The following is a 16,751-nucleotide window of genomic DNA, read 5'->3' as shown; positions in this document are numbered from 1 at the left end:
TTGCTTTTGGAGAGGATGAGGAAGCACCTCTTTTTAGGTTTGGGTAATTTCCATTTTTTAAAAGCTAAGTTTTGTGAAGAGCTATAAGGGCCACTGTTTTAATGAGGTTGGGGAGCCCCCCTCAGGAGGATATTTTTGTCTTTATTTTTTAAAAATAATTTATTTGGAATAAATAAGATTGGAAGCATCACTCCTTAAAATAATTTCTTTTTCTTTCCTTTGATTAAAAAAGAAGAAGAAGAATTTTTCGGCTGGAACCGCCATCTTCCAGTAATTCACCAAAATGACTAACACAAAGGGAAAGAGGAGAGGCACCCATTATATGTTCTCTAGGCCTTTTATAAAACATGAATTGTTCCTTTGGCCACATACATATAAATCTACAATAAAGGTGATATTGTAGATATTAAGGAAATGGGCACTGTTCAGAGGGATGTCCCACAAATGTTATCATGACAAACCTGGAAGAGTCTACAATGTCACCCAGCATGTGGTGGGCATTGTTGTGAACAAACAAGTTAAGGGCAAGATTCTTGCCAAGAGAATTAATGTATGTGTTGAGCATATTAAACACTCTAAGAGCCAAGATAGCTTCCTGAAACCTGTGAAAAAAATGATCAGAAAAAGAAGGAAACCAAAGAGAAAGGTACCTGGTTCAACTGAAGCGTCAGCCTGCTCCTCCCAGAGAAACACACTTTGTGAGAACCAATGGAAAGGAGCCTGAGCTGCTGGAACCCTTATCTACAAATTCATGACATGATAAGTGTAAAAAGAAAAGACCTCTGTACTGATAAAAATGTTTCTCTTAATTGAGTAGAAGCGTGGTGTCCCTGCCCCCCAAACAATAATTAAAGAAAATTTTGTGTCCTAAAAGGAGAAGAAGAGGAGGAGGAGGAGGGGGAGAAGAATGAGGAGGAGCAGCAGGAGGAGAAAGAGGAGGAGGAGGAGAAGGAGAAGGAGGAGAGAAAGAGGAGGAGGAGGAGAAAGAGGAGGAAGAAGAAGAAACAGAAGAGAAGAAGAAGAAGAACAACAACAACAAAAAGAACAAGAAGTACAACAAGAAGAACAACAACAAGAAGAAGAAGAACAAGAAGAAGCAGCTGCAGTAGAGGAGGAGGAGGAAGAAGGAGGAGAAGAAATAATACTTGAAGGCTGGAAGATAAATAAGGTCCCTGGGTTTGGGTGAGATTGGGATCATGTCCCCTTGGAGAAGCTTTAGAAGGGGATGTTGTGATTTTTTTCTACTTTTGGGGTGCAGGAGTGGAGTGGGTTGATCATCAGGAATAATATGCATTACCTTCTATAGGACATTGGTGTACCTTCCTTGAGAATTTCTCCTTTTTAGTCTTACAAATTATCCCTTCTATTTACTTTTTTTTCTTTCTCCCTTTCCCTTCCCCTCTCCTTCTCTCTCTCTTTCCTTTTTGTTTGGAGAAAAATGTTCAGGGACTTTGGTGAGTTTGGGGAATCTTGTTCCCTAAAAAGGAGGTTTGTCTTTTAAAATCACCTATTCATTTTCTTCCTTTGCTTCTCCCCAATTCTAAATGTATTCACTTGTTTTGAGGGGGACTTTGTTGAGGCTGGGGACATCTTTTTTTAAGAAGATGCTCTTGTTTTTGTTTCTATTTATCTCCTACCTTTTCTTTTATCCTTCCAATTTTAAAATTCCCTATGTTAAGAATAAAGGTTTTTGCCTTGCTGGTGTGGCTCAGTGGACTGGGCATTGTCCCATAGACTGAGAGGTCCCAGTTCAATTCCTGGTCAGGGTACATACCTGGGTTTTGGGCTTGATCCCCGCAGGGGGCGGGGAGGGGGAACATGCAGAAAGCAGCTGATTGATGTTTCTCTCTCACATTGATGTTTCTATCTCTCCTTTCCTCTCTCTCTAAAGAACATCAATAAAAACATTTAAAAAAATAAAGCTTTCAGGTTTGGATGAATTTGGGTTAGCTCTCAGAACGATTTCCTTTTATTTTTGTATTTTTTGAAAAGTTGCATTTGTTGCCTGGCGAGTGTGACTCAGTAGTTGAGCATTGACCCATGCACCAAAAGGTTGCCAGTTTGATTCCAGGTCAGGGCACATGCCCAGGTTGTGGGCCTGATCCCCAGTGAGGGGCATGCAGGAGGCTGCCAGTCGATGTTCTCTCTCATCGATGTTTCTATCTCTCTCTCCCTCTCCCTTCCTCTCTCTCAAAAATCAATAAAGACAAAATATTTTTTTTTAAATTTTGCATTGTTTTTGTTGCATTTTGACAAAAAGAAAGTTTTTGGGTCTTTGTGAGGCTGGAGTATGTTTCCTCTTTAAGAGGATTTTGTTTCTATTTCATTAATATTATCCACCCCACCCACACACATGCCTTTTCATTATTAATTTTCTTTTAACTCTTAAGTAAATTGTATTTTAAAAATAAAGTTAATGCGCTTTGGTGAGGATGTGGTATCTCCCCTTGGGAGTAGATTTATTTCTATTGTTTCTTTCTGCCTCCCTTTCTGTCAAATAAAAATTAAGGAGCTTTGTTAATATCAGGGAGCCTGTCCTTTTATATATTTTTTTGTTGTTAAATTAAAACATTTGTGTGTATCTGGGGTGAAGGGATTAGAAAATTTCATTGACTTTGATAATTTTGAAAGAATCTTCCCAGTGGAGGAAGGCAAAGAAAGGGAGAATGGGGGACATCTGTAATACTGTCAACAATAACAAAAAAAATGATTTCCTATTTTGTTTGTTTGTTCTTCTCAAAAGAAAAAATAAGAGGTGTGCATGTGTTAAAGGTTATTTTCTTTGGTGAGGCTGGAGGCCCTGACCTTAAGAGGATCTCCCTTCCTTTCAGTTCCTTTAAAAAATTTCCCCCTCATTCATTCATTTGTTCATTTATTTGTGGGAAGATAGTGGGTTCATTATGTTGAAGGTAGAGGAATGATCTCTTTATTTTACTTATTTTTTAAATTGAGCTATAACTCACACACCATAACATTCACCATTTTAAATTATACACATCAGTGGTTTTTAGTATATTCACAAGGTTGTGCAACCATCACCACTACTATCTAATATCAGAACATTTTAATCACCCCCCAAATGAAGCCTTGTGCCCTTTAGCTCTATCACTCACACTCCACTGCCCCCTCTCCCCAGCACCCGGCAACCACTAATCTACTTTCTGTCTCTAAGGATTTGCCTATTCTGGAAATTTCATACAATTGAAAGAAATAACATTAGGGAGCTTTGGTGAGATTGGTGGACCCCCACCACTACCCATGGAAGATTTATTTTTGCCTCCATAATTTTTGTGGGGGATTGGGCATGGGTTGTGAGATGCCAATAAAGTTTATAAGTTTCATTAATTTTTTAAGGTTTGAAATACTATTTATCTTGAGATGACTTCTCTTTCTTTTAATTTTTAATTTTTCTCTGAGGGATATAACTTTCATGGGCTTTGGTGAAGACCTTCTCCCTTTGGAAATTCTTTCACTTTTTTTCTTAAAATAATTCAGGGGAGGAATAAGTTCCATTATCTGGGGTCACTGTTCCTTTCTCTCATTTTTAAAATTCATAAATTTGTTTTTCTATTTTGAGAATAAGGTTTATTTGTTTTACTGAGGGTGGGAGCATCTCCCTTTAGGAATGGATGTTTTTTTTTTTAATACTTAAAATTATTTCTTTTCCATTGAGGAAATTACAGTCAGCAGGCTTTGGAAAGGTTGGCCACTCTATCCCTAACATAATTTCTATTTATTTTCTTTCCAAACAAAGGTCTTTTTCGGGAGTAATATGTTCAGGATCTTGTGCCTCTTCTTCCTTCTCAGTCTCCTATTCTATGATGGTCCCCTCTGGGAGCATCAGACAGGGAACAGCAGTTGCTGCTTTGGAAAACATCAAGATTGATAGAATGTCAGCTTAAAGATTGTTTAGACAAATGAAGATCTTATGTGTCACAGAAAGCCATATGTTGAATATTTTTAAAAATCCACAACTGACAAATTATTATATCTTATTTAGGTGTCAAATTTTACTTTTTCCCTCTCCCACCCTGCTGCCTTCTTCGGGGGAATACAAGAGTTAATAATGCAGAAGAAAGCATTCTGTAAACTATAAATTGCCATACTAGCAAAAGGAAGCATATAATCCTTATTATAATGCCCCTGAATGGTTTCCTAGCCTCTATGGATTTTTCACCTTTTCTTGGAAGCACTTGAGGTAATGGCTCAGCCTTTCCTTTTGGGCTACAGATCTGCAGAAGCTCTGGTCATAAACACTAAGAATTGTACTCCCAGAAAAGAAAGACCACTGATCAAATATCTCATTTTTTTCTAAAACATTTTACAGGAAATAGGAGCTCCAGAATATACCAAATGAATCAGACGGTGTGATCAAAACCTGGCAAGGAGTGGGGAAATAATCTAAGAGGAATGAAAGTAATTTCATCCTGATTGTCAACAGGTTGAACATTCGAATCTGCAATCATTGCATGTATTCTATTCACTTAGAAAAAAAAATTTGTTACCCCTGAAACCAAAATCATCATCCTTAATCTGCTGCTACTGGGACTGCATAGGATAAGAACAATTTCCAAAACATTTTTTGAAATTGTTAGTAATTTTCTTCTTAATTATGGTTCTAACATCCATTCTGAAATGGAAAGATTCACTGCATTTCCTTAAGGTCTATATATTCCAGGCTATTTAAGTAAGCATTTACTTCTTACTCTGAAATCATTGAGAATAAATTTTTATTCATTCACAGCAGCCATCTCTATATCTTTTCTGGAAATGGATTTGATAGGTTTTAAGCTTCAGCAAGTGTTTATTGAGCAAATATAAGGAAGGCTGAATTGTACTTGACAGTGGGAGGGAGACACAGTATCTTATCTACCTTTGAGAAGCTCAGAAATAGCAAGATAATCTATTCAGGCAAAAATTACCAGATATCATATAAACAGATGCTTGCTGCTTTGCAAGAAAATGTGTGCAAAAAATACCAGGAAACACTTCTGTTATAGGTTTGGTGTATAATGGTAATTGCTGTGTAGTCAGTAGGAAGGGTACGCAAATCCCCTCCCCATTCCATATATATATGTATATATCACAAAGTGTATTCTCAGACCTTCATCAATCACCTGTATGATGTGATTGTAATTTCATAGCTGGTCAAAATCCAATGAATAAAAATGTAAACTGTCTTTTTTCAACCATGGCTGAGGGGAGAGAAACAAATATGGTCCACTTCATGTAAGTCCCACTCCCCCCTAGAGAGTTATAGCATTGTTAAAGAACCAATTCACACATCCTTACTTACACTTGCTGCCACCAGGTGGGAGACAGGGGCTCATTTCCTGGAAATCAAAGTATTTTAGAAAGGAAGGAAATAGACAGGTTTAGTTCACAGACTATTATCCTGGTGGCTATTCAGAAAGAAAACATAAACCCCCTTTTCTCAGTTTCTATCCTCACTCTTGGCATAGATTTACAACTAGCAGGTTCTCAAATCCCAAAAGAGAGCAGACTACATCCTGAAAGATGTTGGATATATATATTTTTTAACTGCGATGTCACTCAGAAAAATTATCTGGGAGAAATGTGCAGTCACATTCAAACACTTGGTTTTGTTCATTTCGTCCTTTGACTTATCAGGCTGATTTTATGATACTGGTACTGACTGTGCCTTGCCATGTAGGCTTTTATTGTATGATGAGAGCTGTGTTTTGTTTCCATTCTGAGTGTGTGTGTGTGTGTGTGTGTGTATTTTCCCCCCAAGTTTGCCTCAAGGAAGCAGTGTCTGAGAACAATGCCACCCCAGCTAAGATGGCAACCTGTTTGCCTTGAATGTTAAGATGCAAGTCAGCTGGTTGCAGGTGCTATTTGCCTGAGGAGGATGCAGCAGACAATGGTCCTATCACTGAAGATCAGATGTTCCCATCTACATCAGCGAGCAATTACATAGAAACACCTAGAGTGTTGGAGAAGGTCTCAGGCCACAGCAATCAATCTGCATCTTTCAAAATCCCTTAGAGCCACTGATGGGTCCATCTACATGATTCCCGTAGTGGATAGTCAAGGTTATTAATCTCAGTTTGCAAGACAAGTGACTGAAGGAATGATCAGCTCTACCAAGGGTAAAGTCAAACTCTGGGGGGTCCTGTCTTGGTCCCCTGGCAGGGCTGCCAAGTGCCTGTGGGCCAGTCACATTAATGGGTACTATGTACAGAAAGCTAACCTGATTCCCTTTACATTGATCCTCCTTATCTGTCTGTCAACAGACATTTTCCAGTAAAGCTGGTAAGAGATGCTTTCCTACTGTCACAAGGCTCATCCCCAGAGTTCTGGCCTCGAGGCAGTCTTCTGGTGGCCAAGAGACCACATACTTTCTGGTCAGCCTGGTAATTAAGTCCCCAGGTGTCAGTTTCTCAACCACATTCCCAAAATCTCACTTAAGAAGGCCACAGGTCAGGTGGACCCTATTGGTCTCCCTCTCACCACCGTTATGAAAACTTTCAAAAAGGCGAGAGTAAGCACCTGGTTAGGGTGATCTCCCAGGTCTAGCTGCCCCACCCTTTCCCTTCTGGAGATCACTGCAGAGAAGGGCCACTGCAGGAAGAAGAGAGATCCACCTCCTGGTGAGAGCCGGGTTGTTGGATTTTTAAAAATTGTCTTAGTCTCCTACAATCCTGTTTTATTTATTTTTAAACCTCTGTATTCTTCCCTGTGAAACTGCTTTAAGTTTTCTCTTTTTAGTCATTTATTATTGCAATTATTTTGCAAACTCAAGCCTCCCTGCTCTTAACTCAGAAAGCAACCAGCGCTGCTTCCATTTCTATTTCGTGATGCCAACTTGTGCCCCCTCCCCCTACATTCTACAAGTGTGCGGTCCACAGCAGAAGGATTCCAGAGCCCTGTCCTTGCGCCCCGCTAGACAGCAGGAAGAATGGGCATTGTTGGTGTGGTATGTTATTTGTTTTTGTGTTTTGTTTTATTTTTCCTGTAGGGGAAGCTAAATGAAGGTGTATGTATGCATTATCATGATTTTCACAGTCTGGTGGAGCAAAGTTTAGGGGGAAAGAAGAGTAGGGGAAGCACAGAGAAAGCAAGAAAGACAGACTTCAGCTGAAGAGCAGACACTGGTTTCTGGAGTCCAAGGCAAACATAGAAAACTGTCTTCCTCCCACCCCCTGGCTGGTGATGAGGATTCTCCACTCTTTTCCGGGCTAAGTGAAGCCTTTAGGAAGGCATCTGGAAAGACTGGAAGAGATAAGGATTCCCATTTACACACTCTCAAATAGCAACTACAATTTTCATGCCCCTGACTGGGGCTCTTGTACTATTCCAAGCGGCTCTGGTGCTGGATTCCAGTCGCCTCGCTTGTGAAGGGACCCATCACTATACCACTGTCTTTGCACCTACCTGCTGGGAAATTCTGCAGACAGATGAATAGTGGCTTCGACATACGCATGCTCTCCCCCTCCTCCTCGGCGAACCCTGCCCTTCCCCTGCAGTGTGCGTGGGCACCGCCCATCCCCTCATCCTCACCCGGGAGTACCAGCGCCCAGCAGTAGACAGAGGCATTGGGCACCTCTCTGGAGGGCCGCCAGTTATGTCCCAGCTGAGGATCCCAACCCCAGTGGCAGGGAGGGGGCCAAGCAGACGGCTGTGGCTCTGACGCTTGGGCCTCTGCGGCAGTGACCACCGCAAAGAGGTGTGTCCCATCGCCCCCACTCAATCCTATCTCCGTGTATCCTGGGTCAGCCCCAAACACCTCTTTATGTCTCTTGCGCTCCCTGGGAGCATCTTCTGTCTCTTTTTCAAGATATAGGCGCTCACCACACTGTCACTTCTCCCCTTGGGAAAAAATTGCTCCGATGACCACCCCCATGCTGTCACCCCGTTTCTAACCCCAAACAGCTCACTTTCGCTTCCACATGTTGCTTCCAGCTTCCCAACCGCTTCCCACTCCCCCATTCCCGCATCTTTCAGAGCATTGTTGCCAGTCCATGGCAGCCAAATGGGATGCTAAAGGTACCCAGAGTCCTCAGAGCTTGATAGCCATCTGCCTCGCCTGCCCCAGGGGATCTTTTTCTTACCTTTATACTGGACAAGGGCACTGGCGTTCGGGGCGATGCCGAGCTCTTTAGATTTGTCTCTGGAGTGATCACCGGACACTGCAATAGATGAGGTGCTGGACTAGGTTCCGGACAGGACTCTGGAGGTGGCTCAGGGCAGGACTCTGTGGCTGGTTCTGAGGCTGGTTCTGTGGCCGATTCTGTGGCTGGTACTGGGGTCGGCTGTGAGGCCGGTTCTGGGGCTGGTTCTAGGGCCGGCTCGGGGGCCGGTTCTGGGGCTGGTTCTGAGATCGGCTGTGTATCTAGTTCTGTAGCTGGTTCTGGGGTCGGCTCGGGAGCCGGTTCTGTATCTGGTTCTGAGACCGATTCTGGGTCTGGTTCTGTGGCTGGTTCTGGGGTTGTCTCCGTACAGGGTTCTGGAGCAAGCTCTGGACAGAACTGTGGTGCCGGCTCTGGAGAAGGCGCACGGAGCGGTGAAGGAGCCGGCGGCGGCCACGGCGGCGGCGGTTCAGAAGATTCCGAGGGCTGCTCTCCATCCTGAGTCGGGGCAGTGCCCTGGGCCGCAGCAGCCCCGCGGTCCATGGCCTCACGCTGCCTCAAGTCTGGTCAGCCGGTCCCCTGAGCTTGGAGGGCTAAAGTACCCTTGGGCGCCCCGCCCCCTCCAGTTCGACAACCCCTTGCAGGGTGCCAAACTTTCCCCCGCCCCACTCCATGGCTGGCTCTGCTCTGAGGAGTAACCCGGGGCTCTCCGCGGCTCCCAGTGCTGGAACACGCCCCTCGGTGAGCGCACACCTCTTCGTAAGCAGCCACAGGCCAGATGGGCGGGAATCAGAGGGGCTTTCGAACGCCACTGGACAGAGCGCTTGATGACCTCCTAGCGACGAAAGGGAGGGGAGAGGGGGGGAGACAATCAGGGGAGGGGGAGTTAGAGAAGCTGGGGGGGGGAGGGTTTGAGCCTAGCCGAGTTTAACCCTTTAGTGACGAAAAAAAAAAAAGGCTGGAGGCGCACTTGAGGGTCATTTCAATCCCCTTAACCGCTCAGCTGTGAGTTGCTGCTCAGAACAGCTTCCTTCATGTGTCTGCTCTCTCACCTTAGCAGCAAGTGAACCTAGCCTCGGACCAACCTCTTGACCCCATCTCCAAGCCTCTGTGGGCAAGTAATTCTTTTTTCTACCCTGGGAAAATGGAAAAACAAATTAACCAGCCCGTGTGTGTGTGTGTGTGTGTGTGTGTGTGTGTGTGTGTGTGTGTGTTTTCAATCCTTTGAAGTAAATTTTGCCCTTCCCCCTTCATTTTTTGCATTTCTGAGCTTTGCCAAATCCAAGTGGTTTGCCTTTGGGTACAGGATTTGAGGTGTTTCGGGAAAGGTGTGTGATGAGGGAGGGCTGGAGCCCTGGCTTTCGGAAGCCTGCAGATACCGCTCCGCTCCGGGAGCAAGGCAAGAGTACCCGGGGAAGTGGCGGTGGGACTAAGTGCTCTGGCTGCCCTGGTCTCCGCAGTCATCTGGGCGTCTGTGTGGCTCGCCTTTACCTTGGGAACCTGCCTTTTGCTTTTAGCCGGACTTCCCAGGACTTTTTACTGAACTTGTTAATGCGCGCGTGCGTGTGGGTGTGTGTGTCTTGGACTGAGAGTAATTGACTGCAACACCCACATCTTTTTCACCTCCTGTTTCCTAGGAAGCACTCTGACTTTAGGGACCGGAGATTATCTGGGGAAGAGAAAGGCGGTCCCTGCTGCAGCACCCTTCCCACCACATCCGGAGACTTTAGAAGCTCAAATTTTATTCAAGAGCAACTACATACGAAGCATCACCTCAGTCAGACCTAGACTTTAGGTGCCAATATACTGCAAAATTACAATTAAAAATTGAGAAGACTACCCGTTAAACCACTGCTGTGTGGGGTTGGGGGAGAAGCACCTATAAACCTAATTTGAAATATGACAAGTGAATTTTAAACTCATACACATAATGTTGCAGTTGTGGATAGCAACCCTCCTTCTGCAGCCCATCCTCTTGCTCTCTCCTCCCAGGCTATATTCTCTACCCATTCTTCTTCTTTTTTCTACTGACACTGACCCACCCAGAATTTTCTAGAACCTACAGCATTTTCCCCCCCTACACTACATCCCAGAAGTAAATAAAATACTGGAGAAGCAGCCTTACCTAGCCCTCTCCCAAGAGCAGAATCTCTGATGAGATCTATATCTCCCAGATCCTCACTGCAGCATCACAGCCTAAGACCACCCTTTTGGAGAAGGGTTACATTGCTTGGCAGCTACTAGGCTAGTGTGGGGACCCTCCATAACCTTTGGAGCAAGGGAAGCCCAGGGAAGTTGAGCCCTGTCTATCAAGTTCCCTCACTGATGGCAAGCATCCCTTCAGTAAATCCACACAAGGGGCTCATCTTGTTCACCCTCCTTGGGCTTTTTCTCCTGTCTCCTATCCCACACTCAAGCAGCCAAGCTGTCTTTAACCCCAAGAATTCAGGACTGAAATATGCAGATGCCAGATCTGACCAGCCCATAAGCCTATACTTAGCATTCCCTTCTCTCCTACTTTCAGACTTAGATGAAATCTCTGCCTTTAGAATGAGTCAATATCTGATATTTAAATCTTTTATCCACTAGACCCTGGCAGCATATGGTCAGAAGGGTTGAAGGCAGAGGAGTCACTGAGTAGGATGGCCTCTTGGCTTAGAGACTGATGGGGTGGGGTTTTGGTATAGACAGGGTGTTGTCAAGCAGGACACCAGCAGGGGACAACTTGGAGTTATTGCTTTATATATGTTCATTGGTGCTCTTGTCTGTAATTCTATATTTAATCACAAAGAGTTAAAAATTTATGATGTAAACCTTGCTGTAAGGTCCGTTTGAGGCTGGATGCTAAAATGGCTGTTTGCACATAGCTTTGCTCCATTAGGGTCAGTTGCTAGAAATATACTGCCTGGATTGTATTATGATTAATTTAATTGAAAAATTCTCAACACATCACAAGCTGCCTTATTGCCTTATGTTACAGCAAGATTTTGTTTTGCTTTTTAGTCTCTCCTTAGCCCAGCATTGAATACAATGGTTTATGGGAACATGGTGGTGGTGGTGGTGGCGGGATAGTTAGAATGGGTTGACTTTCAGGAATCTTTGCTGTATCTTATTTTTACCTTCTTCTCCCCCATAGTCTACTGGTCTCTTAACAGAGAAAGCTTTACTTAGATGCTTGTGTATTTTCCTCAAAACCTAACCTGGGGCTGAGACCATAGTAAGAATTCAGGAAATGTCTGTTAAATGGATAATTCATTGCAGATTACCAGTTAGAGTGTCTTTTTTTTTTCACTTTGCTTTTTATAATATTTGATATTTTAGCTGATTGATGATCTCCTAAGAGGCTCTTTTCTAATTGAACAATACTTATACAAAGGCCAAGAGCTGTATAAGAATAGGAATGATGACCATCTCCACAGAGGTTTGAGTGGGCATGGTTCTGGATGTCCCAGGGAAGACATGGTCCCTAACCAGGGGCATTTGGACATAGAAGTCATCCAATTGAGCTAGATGAAGGATAGATCAGTACAGCGGGGTCATATTTTTGAGTATGCCACGTGCTACCTCACCTCCACCCCAGCATTTATTGTGATTCCACTCAAAATAAAGTTAATCCAATCAGAGATCCTTTGATTCCAGGCATGCTAGGAGTACTGGAAAGGCAAAGGAGAGAAAACCTAAAAAATGTGGCAAAATTAAAGCTCTTCTCCCTCTTTTGTTATTTTCTTTTTATTATTAAATGAAAGAATGACACTGTAGAGCTAGAGTGGAAGCACCTTTTCTCCTGACCAGTAGCTTCAATTTCCCTAAACCCTCTTTTTTAGAGCAATTTATGGAAGAAATAGGTACCTTTTCTGAGTTTTAGCAGCTATCAACCTCCCCCCTCCCCTGCCTCCTGCCATTTAGTAGAATATTATAAAGAGATGGGATGAACAACAGCATTTATGGAGAAGGTAGAGGATTCAATTGATTTAGATGGGATTAGCATGCAAACCTGTTATCTATCACTTGCTCTAGGCTTCTAGGATTAGACTGAAACAGAAGTGGGAATTTAAAAGTTAATAATTTGCATTTATAAGTGCCTTTTGATTTGAAAGTACTTTCACATATATTATCTCAAGCTTCACAACAAATTTGTGAGGCAAAGCAAGTCTGGTTTTTCATCCTACACCCCACCCCCTAACCTTTTCAGGTGAGAAAACACAAGTCCAGTGAGATTAAGTAATGTGTCTTAGGTTATGGAGTAATTAGTGGTGGAACAGACATTTAGAACTTGTGTCACTCACCTTACAGCTAAGGAAGACCAGAACGTAGTGCTGAGTTGGGGGTTGTGAGACAAGGACTGTGTAAGTCCTCTGGATTGCAAACTGGGAAATCTGCTTTAATGCCCTTCTTTTATTTTTCCAGCCTGTAAGAGGAGCCATTATTTTTACCTTGAGGTTTCTTAGCTCTCTCTCTCTCTCTCTCAATTAATGATCTGTAACCAAGTCACTATAGGAGGTCCTGTTTAGAGGAAACGTTTTGAATATATATGTAATAAAATAATTCACCCAGAGTGTACTTGTACTGAACAAGAGTAGAATCAATAGATGGTTCTGTTTTTATGTTTTCTTCAAGTTAAGCAGTTCAAAGAGGAGATGTATTTACTGCCAGTCTGAGGTATATACAGTCCTTTTAGATGCCATGAGGAAGGAGATGAGGGGGCAGAAATATTAGACATGAGTTGTTCCCTCAATAATTATTAGAACTTGGTTGTTGACATAAGCCAAGTACAAGTGAAAAGCAATCCAAATAAAGATGCCAGTTTATGACCATGACATCACTCTCTGTACTCGTGTGTGTGGGGTGGGACGGTAGGGACAACATGTGACAATGTGGAAAATAAATTGCAAAGGAAGTCAGGAAATCTGTCTTCAGATTAAGTTTTTGCCACTAAACTCACAGCATGACCTTATACAAATCATTTAATCTCTTTGGGCCTCAAGTTTTCTCATCTGAAAAATGGTGGTGGGGTAAAGTTAAACTTGATTAGCTAACTTTAAAGTCTGTTCTAGCACAAAATATCAGTGATACTGTGAGTGAATCAGGGAGAGCCACTTGGAAGGGGCAAATCTTGAAGTGGGTCTAGAATTCTGCAAGTAATATAAATTAGCAAGGAGGAAGTGGAAGGGCAAGGAGAGAGGCAAGAATTGAAACCTGGTGGTGAGAATACTCCAGACTGGTTGAGGTAGAAGGACCATACCACGAACTGATGACAAATGAGGTTAGAGCAGAGTAAGTGGAGAAGGGGAGATGTAAAAGGCTTTGAATGCCAGACTAAAGTGTTTGAACATTTGATTTAAAGGTAATTGGGAGCCAATGAAGATCGAGTGTTGGGGTGACATGATAAAATCAAACAGTGAGAAAAATTATCCTTGGCTGTGTATTTGGTCCTAGAAGCATTTACAAACCTACTTTGTTCCTCTTGAGCTGGTATAGTTAATTTGGGGTCATTTGTGAAATCATAATTCTTTCTTGCTTTTTGCTGCAACCTCTAGTTTCAGGTCTGCATTGCCAAGGCTTGTGCCAAGGCTGCTGGCTGGACCTGCTTAACCACCTGCCTATAGATTTGGACTCAGTCCATAATGGGTCATTTGGCTTTCATGGACTCAACATGCTAATGGAATTCCTAATTTGAAATTCTAACTGATGATGAATGGTCAGGGTAATGGACAAGATGAGAGAAAGGTGTTCTTAGACAGGCAAGAGTGGGATGTTTGTGGGCCTGAAAGCAGATTAAGAGATCAAGGGCAATTTGAAGGAATCTTTGACTTACTATAGCTTAGATAAGGGGGAAAGCTGATGAGAAACAGCCATCCAGTCCTGAACTGCAAAAGATCTAAACTAAGCTCAGATTAATGAGAAAAAACAGATTAGAGAAATAAGTTGGTAAAATTTGGTGTGACAGATCATAGGTATATATAGGGGTGGGGTGGGGTGGGAAAGAGTAGAACTAACAGTACCTCTGAGGTGATGGTGTTTAGAGAGAGTGGAAAATATTCTTAGAACCTTCATGGTGTAGTGTTAATACTGATTTAATACTGGGGGCAGGCAGGTAGCTGCAATAATTATTCTCAGTATTTGAAAGTATGTGTGTGTGTGTGTGTGTGTGTGTGTCTTTATCTAAAAAGGAAAAAAGATTATTCTAGTAAAAATTGTCCCTACCCAAAATTACTTTACTACCCTTCCACTCTCAACGATTACTTCTTTTTGGCACTAGCCACAGGTGGGGGATAGTGATGGAGGAGGGAAGAATAGGTAGGGAAAGGAAATTAAGAAAAAGATGTTGACAGGCAAAATTGCTGCGATGTGTATAGTTGGGCAGAAAGGTAGCTTTCTTTTCCTCTGAATAATCACCTGTTGTGTTCTTAGATGCCCCTTTTTCTCTCTAATTCTCTCCCATTACTGAGAGTTTGCTCAAAATGCACAATTCATCGGTTCTGTGGTAAGAGGGAATTTCAGGAAAGAGTCTATACACAATTGAAGTGACTTGCAAGGACATGGTGCCACATAATTCAGTTCTCTTGGATGAAGATTAAAGCATTAGGAGTCATTTCCAGGACCTCCCTATCATCATTTACCTTTTACTTTTAAGGCCCCATTCTCTGGTTGAAACCTCTGGGGATACTGCCATTTCTGGTAGGTCCTATTCCCTTTAACCCTAATCCATATGCCAGAAGGAGGCAAAATTCCTTCTTTTTCTCTCTCAGCTTCACAGGTCTCTGCATTAATAAGGCCCTTTCCCAATTGGGCCTCAGAGCCTTAACTTAGCCCTAGGTGAAAAATTCTACCTGCCTGACCATTGATTCTACCCAAGATTTATTGGAATTGCTTTATTCATTCATTTTACAAGTAATTATTGAACATCTACTGTGTGCTAAGCACTTGTTTGAATGCTGGGCATTCACCAGTAAATAAGACAGACACCATCTCTGCTCAAATAGCACTTATGGGACAGGGACTAGAAAAATACAGACATTAAACAGACAAGCAAATACATAAACAAAAAATGTTTTAAAAATGATAAATACAATGAAGAAAAAAAAAGGATGATGTGATAGAAAGTACCTTAAAGTGTACTTTAGTTAATATATTTACTCATTTACTCAATCCTTTAACATATCCAAAACAGTCTGGACTTACTTCATCAATATCACCATCATCAAACCTAAATAAAGTTCAAGGTTATTTTTACACCAACTTTTGATTTGGAAAATTTTTAACCTTATAGAAAAGTTACAAGAATAATATAGTGAACACATATATATTCTCCATTAATATTCACCATTTTTGTTAACATTTTACCACATTTACTTGGTATCTATAACGTTTTCCTCTCTTCTCTCTCTCTCACTGAACCGTTTGAAAGTCGCTGTAAGCATTTAACCATGTATTTCATAAGAACAAGGACATTCTTGTATATACACAATGTAATTATCATATTCAGGAAGTTTAACAATGATATATTAATTATTATCTAATATACAATACATAGTAAAATTTCTCCAGTTGTTCCTATAATTCTTCATATAGCTTTTTAAAATATATAGTTATTATTTTCTCTTTAGTCTCCTTTAGTCTAGAATATTTCCCAGATTTTGTCTTTCATGACATTGACGTTTTTGGAGTAAGTCATTTGACTTTTAGACTATCCCTTGATTTGAGTTTGCCTGATTGTGGAAGGCACCTTTAAAGAGGCAATTTTTAGTTGAATTCTGAATGAAAAGAAGGATCCATTTATGCAAAGAGCTGGAGAGAGTGGTTCCAGACAGAGGGAACAGCAAGCACAAAATCTCTGAGATGGGAACAATCTTGTGTTTGAGGAAGAGAAAGTAGACCAAAGTGGCTGGAGCCTAGAGATGGGGAAAGAGGAGGGTATGAGATGAAGTAAGATAGTTAGGTAAGATTTATAACATGATGGGCATATAAGTCATGAGAAAGAGTTAAAATTTTATTCTAATTGTAATGGTCTACCACCAGAAGTTTAAAGCAATTTGGTGGCATAATCTAATTTAAATGTTCTTTTAAAAGTGATTTTTATTTTCTAAAATTTTTACTTTATATGCAATTTAAAGAAAAAAATAGTTATTTGTCACACCTGGCACCCCCCCCATTAACTACTCCCCAAAGGTAACTCCTTTAGCTAAATGGTATGCTTATAAAGCTAGTTAATAATTTAAAGATTAAAGTATTCTATGGAAGAAGAAAGTTTAGCTCATTATCACCATCAGCATCCATGACACAAACACAAACTTTCCGTACTACCACTCTCCCAATAAAGTTATATCTTAATTTTGCTTATATCAATATTTAGGGTTTATACTGTTCTGGATATGGAAATCTTATTCACAATTGAATTATGTAGCATACTATAATTATTTTTTCCCCTCTTGCACCTCTGTTTGTTTTTTATTGGAGCTGATAATTATCTAATTTATTCATTTCTTTTTCTTTTTCTATATACTTAGCATTGCTTCACCTATAACCTGGTCCCCAATTACTTAATCTTCTCCCATTATGTGAAGATGCATTGACTCTTCTATCAACTTCATCTTCTGGAAGACATACTTTTGAATTGCTCCCAAATGGCCTAATTGTTCTCCAGATTTGTGGCACTGC

The 16,751-nt window shown here is 41.6% G+C and overlaps 1 protein-coding gene across 1 annotated transcript in view; it reads right to left on the bottom strand.

Annotated features, from left to right (window-relative positions):
- The window catches only part of DGKK (diacylglycerol kinase kappa), a 159,890-nt gene extending 151,254 nt beyond the window's left edge, over positions 1-8,636 (bottom strand). Inside the window, exon 1 of the mRNA XM_036271305.1 lies at positions 8,076-8,636. Within this exon, the coding sequence (XP_036127198.1) occupies positions 8,076-8,636 (561 nt within the window). The remainder of the gene's footprint in view (positions 1-8,075) is intronic.
- Between the last annotated feature and the right edge of the window lie 8,115 nt (positions 8,637-16,751).

The sequence above is a fragment of the Molossus molossus genome, unplaced genomic scaffold (assembly GCF_014108415.1).
Source record: "Molossus molossus isolate mMolMol1 unplaced genomic scaffold, mMolMol1.p scaffold_m16_p_2, whole genome shotgun sequence".
Lineage (NCBI taxonomy): Eukaryota > Metazoa > Chordata > Mammalia > Chiroptera > Molossidae > Molossus > Molossus molossus.
This window is presented reverse-complemented; position numbering and strand designations above follow the sequence as displayed.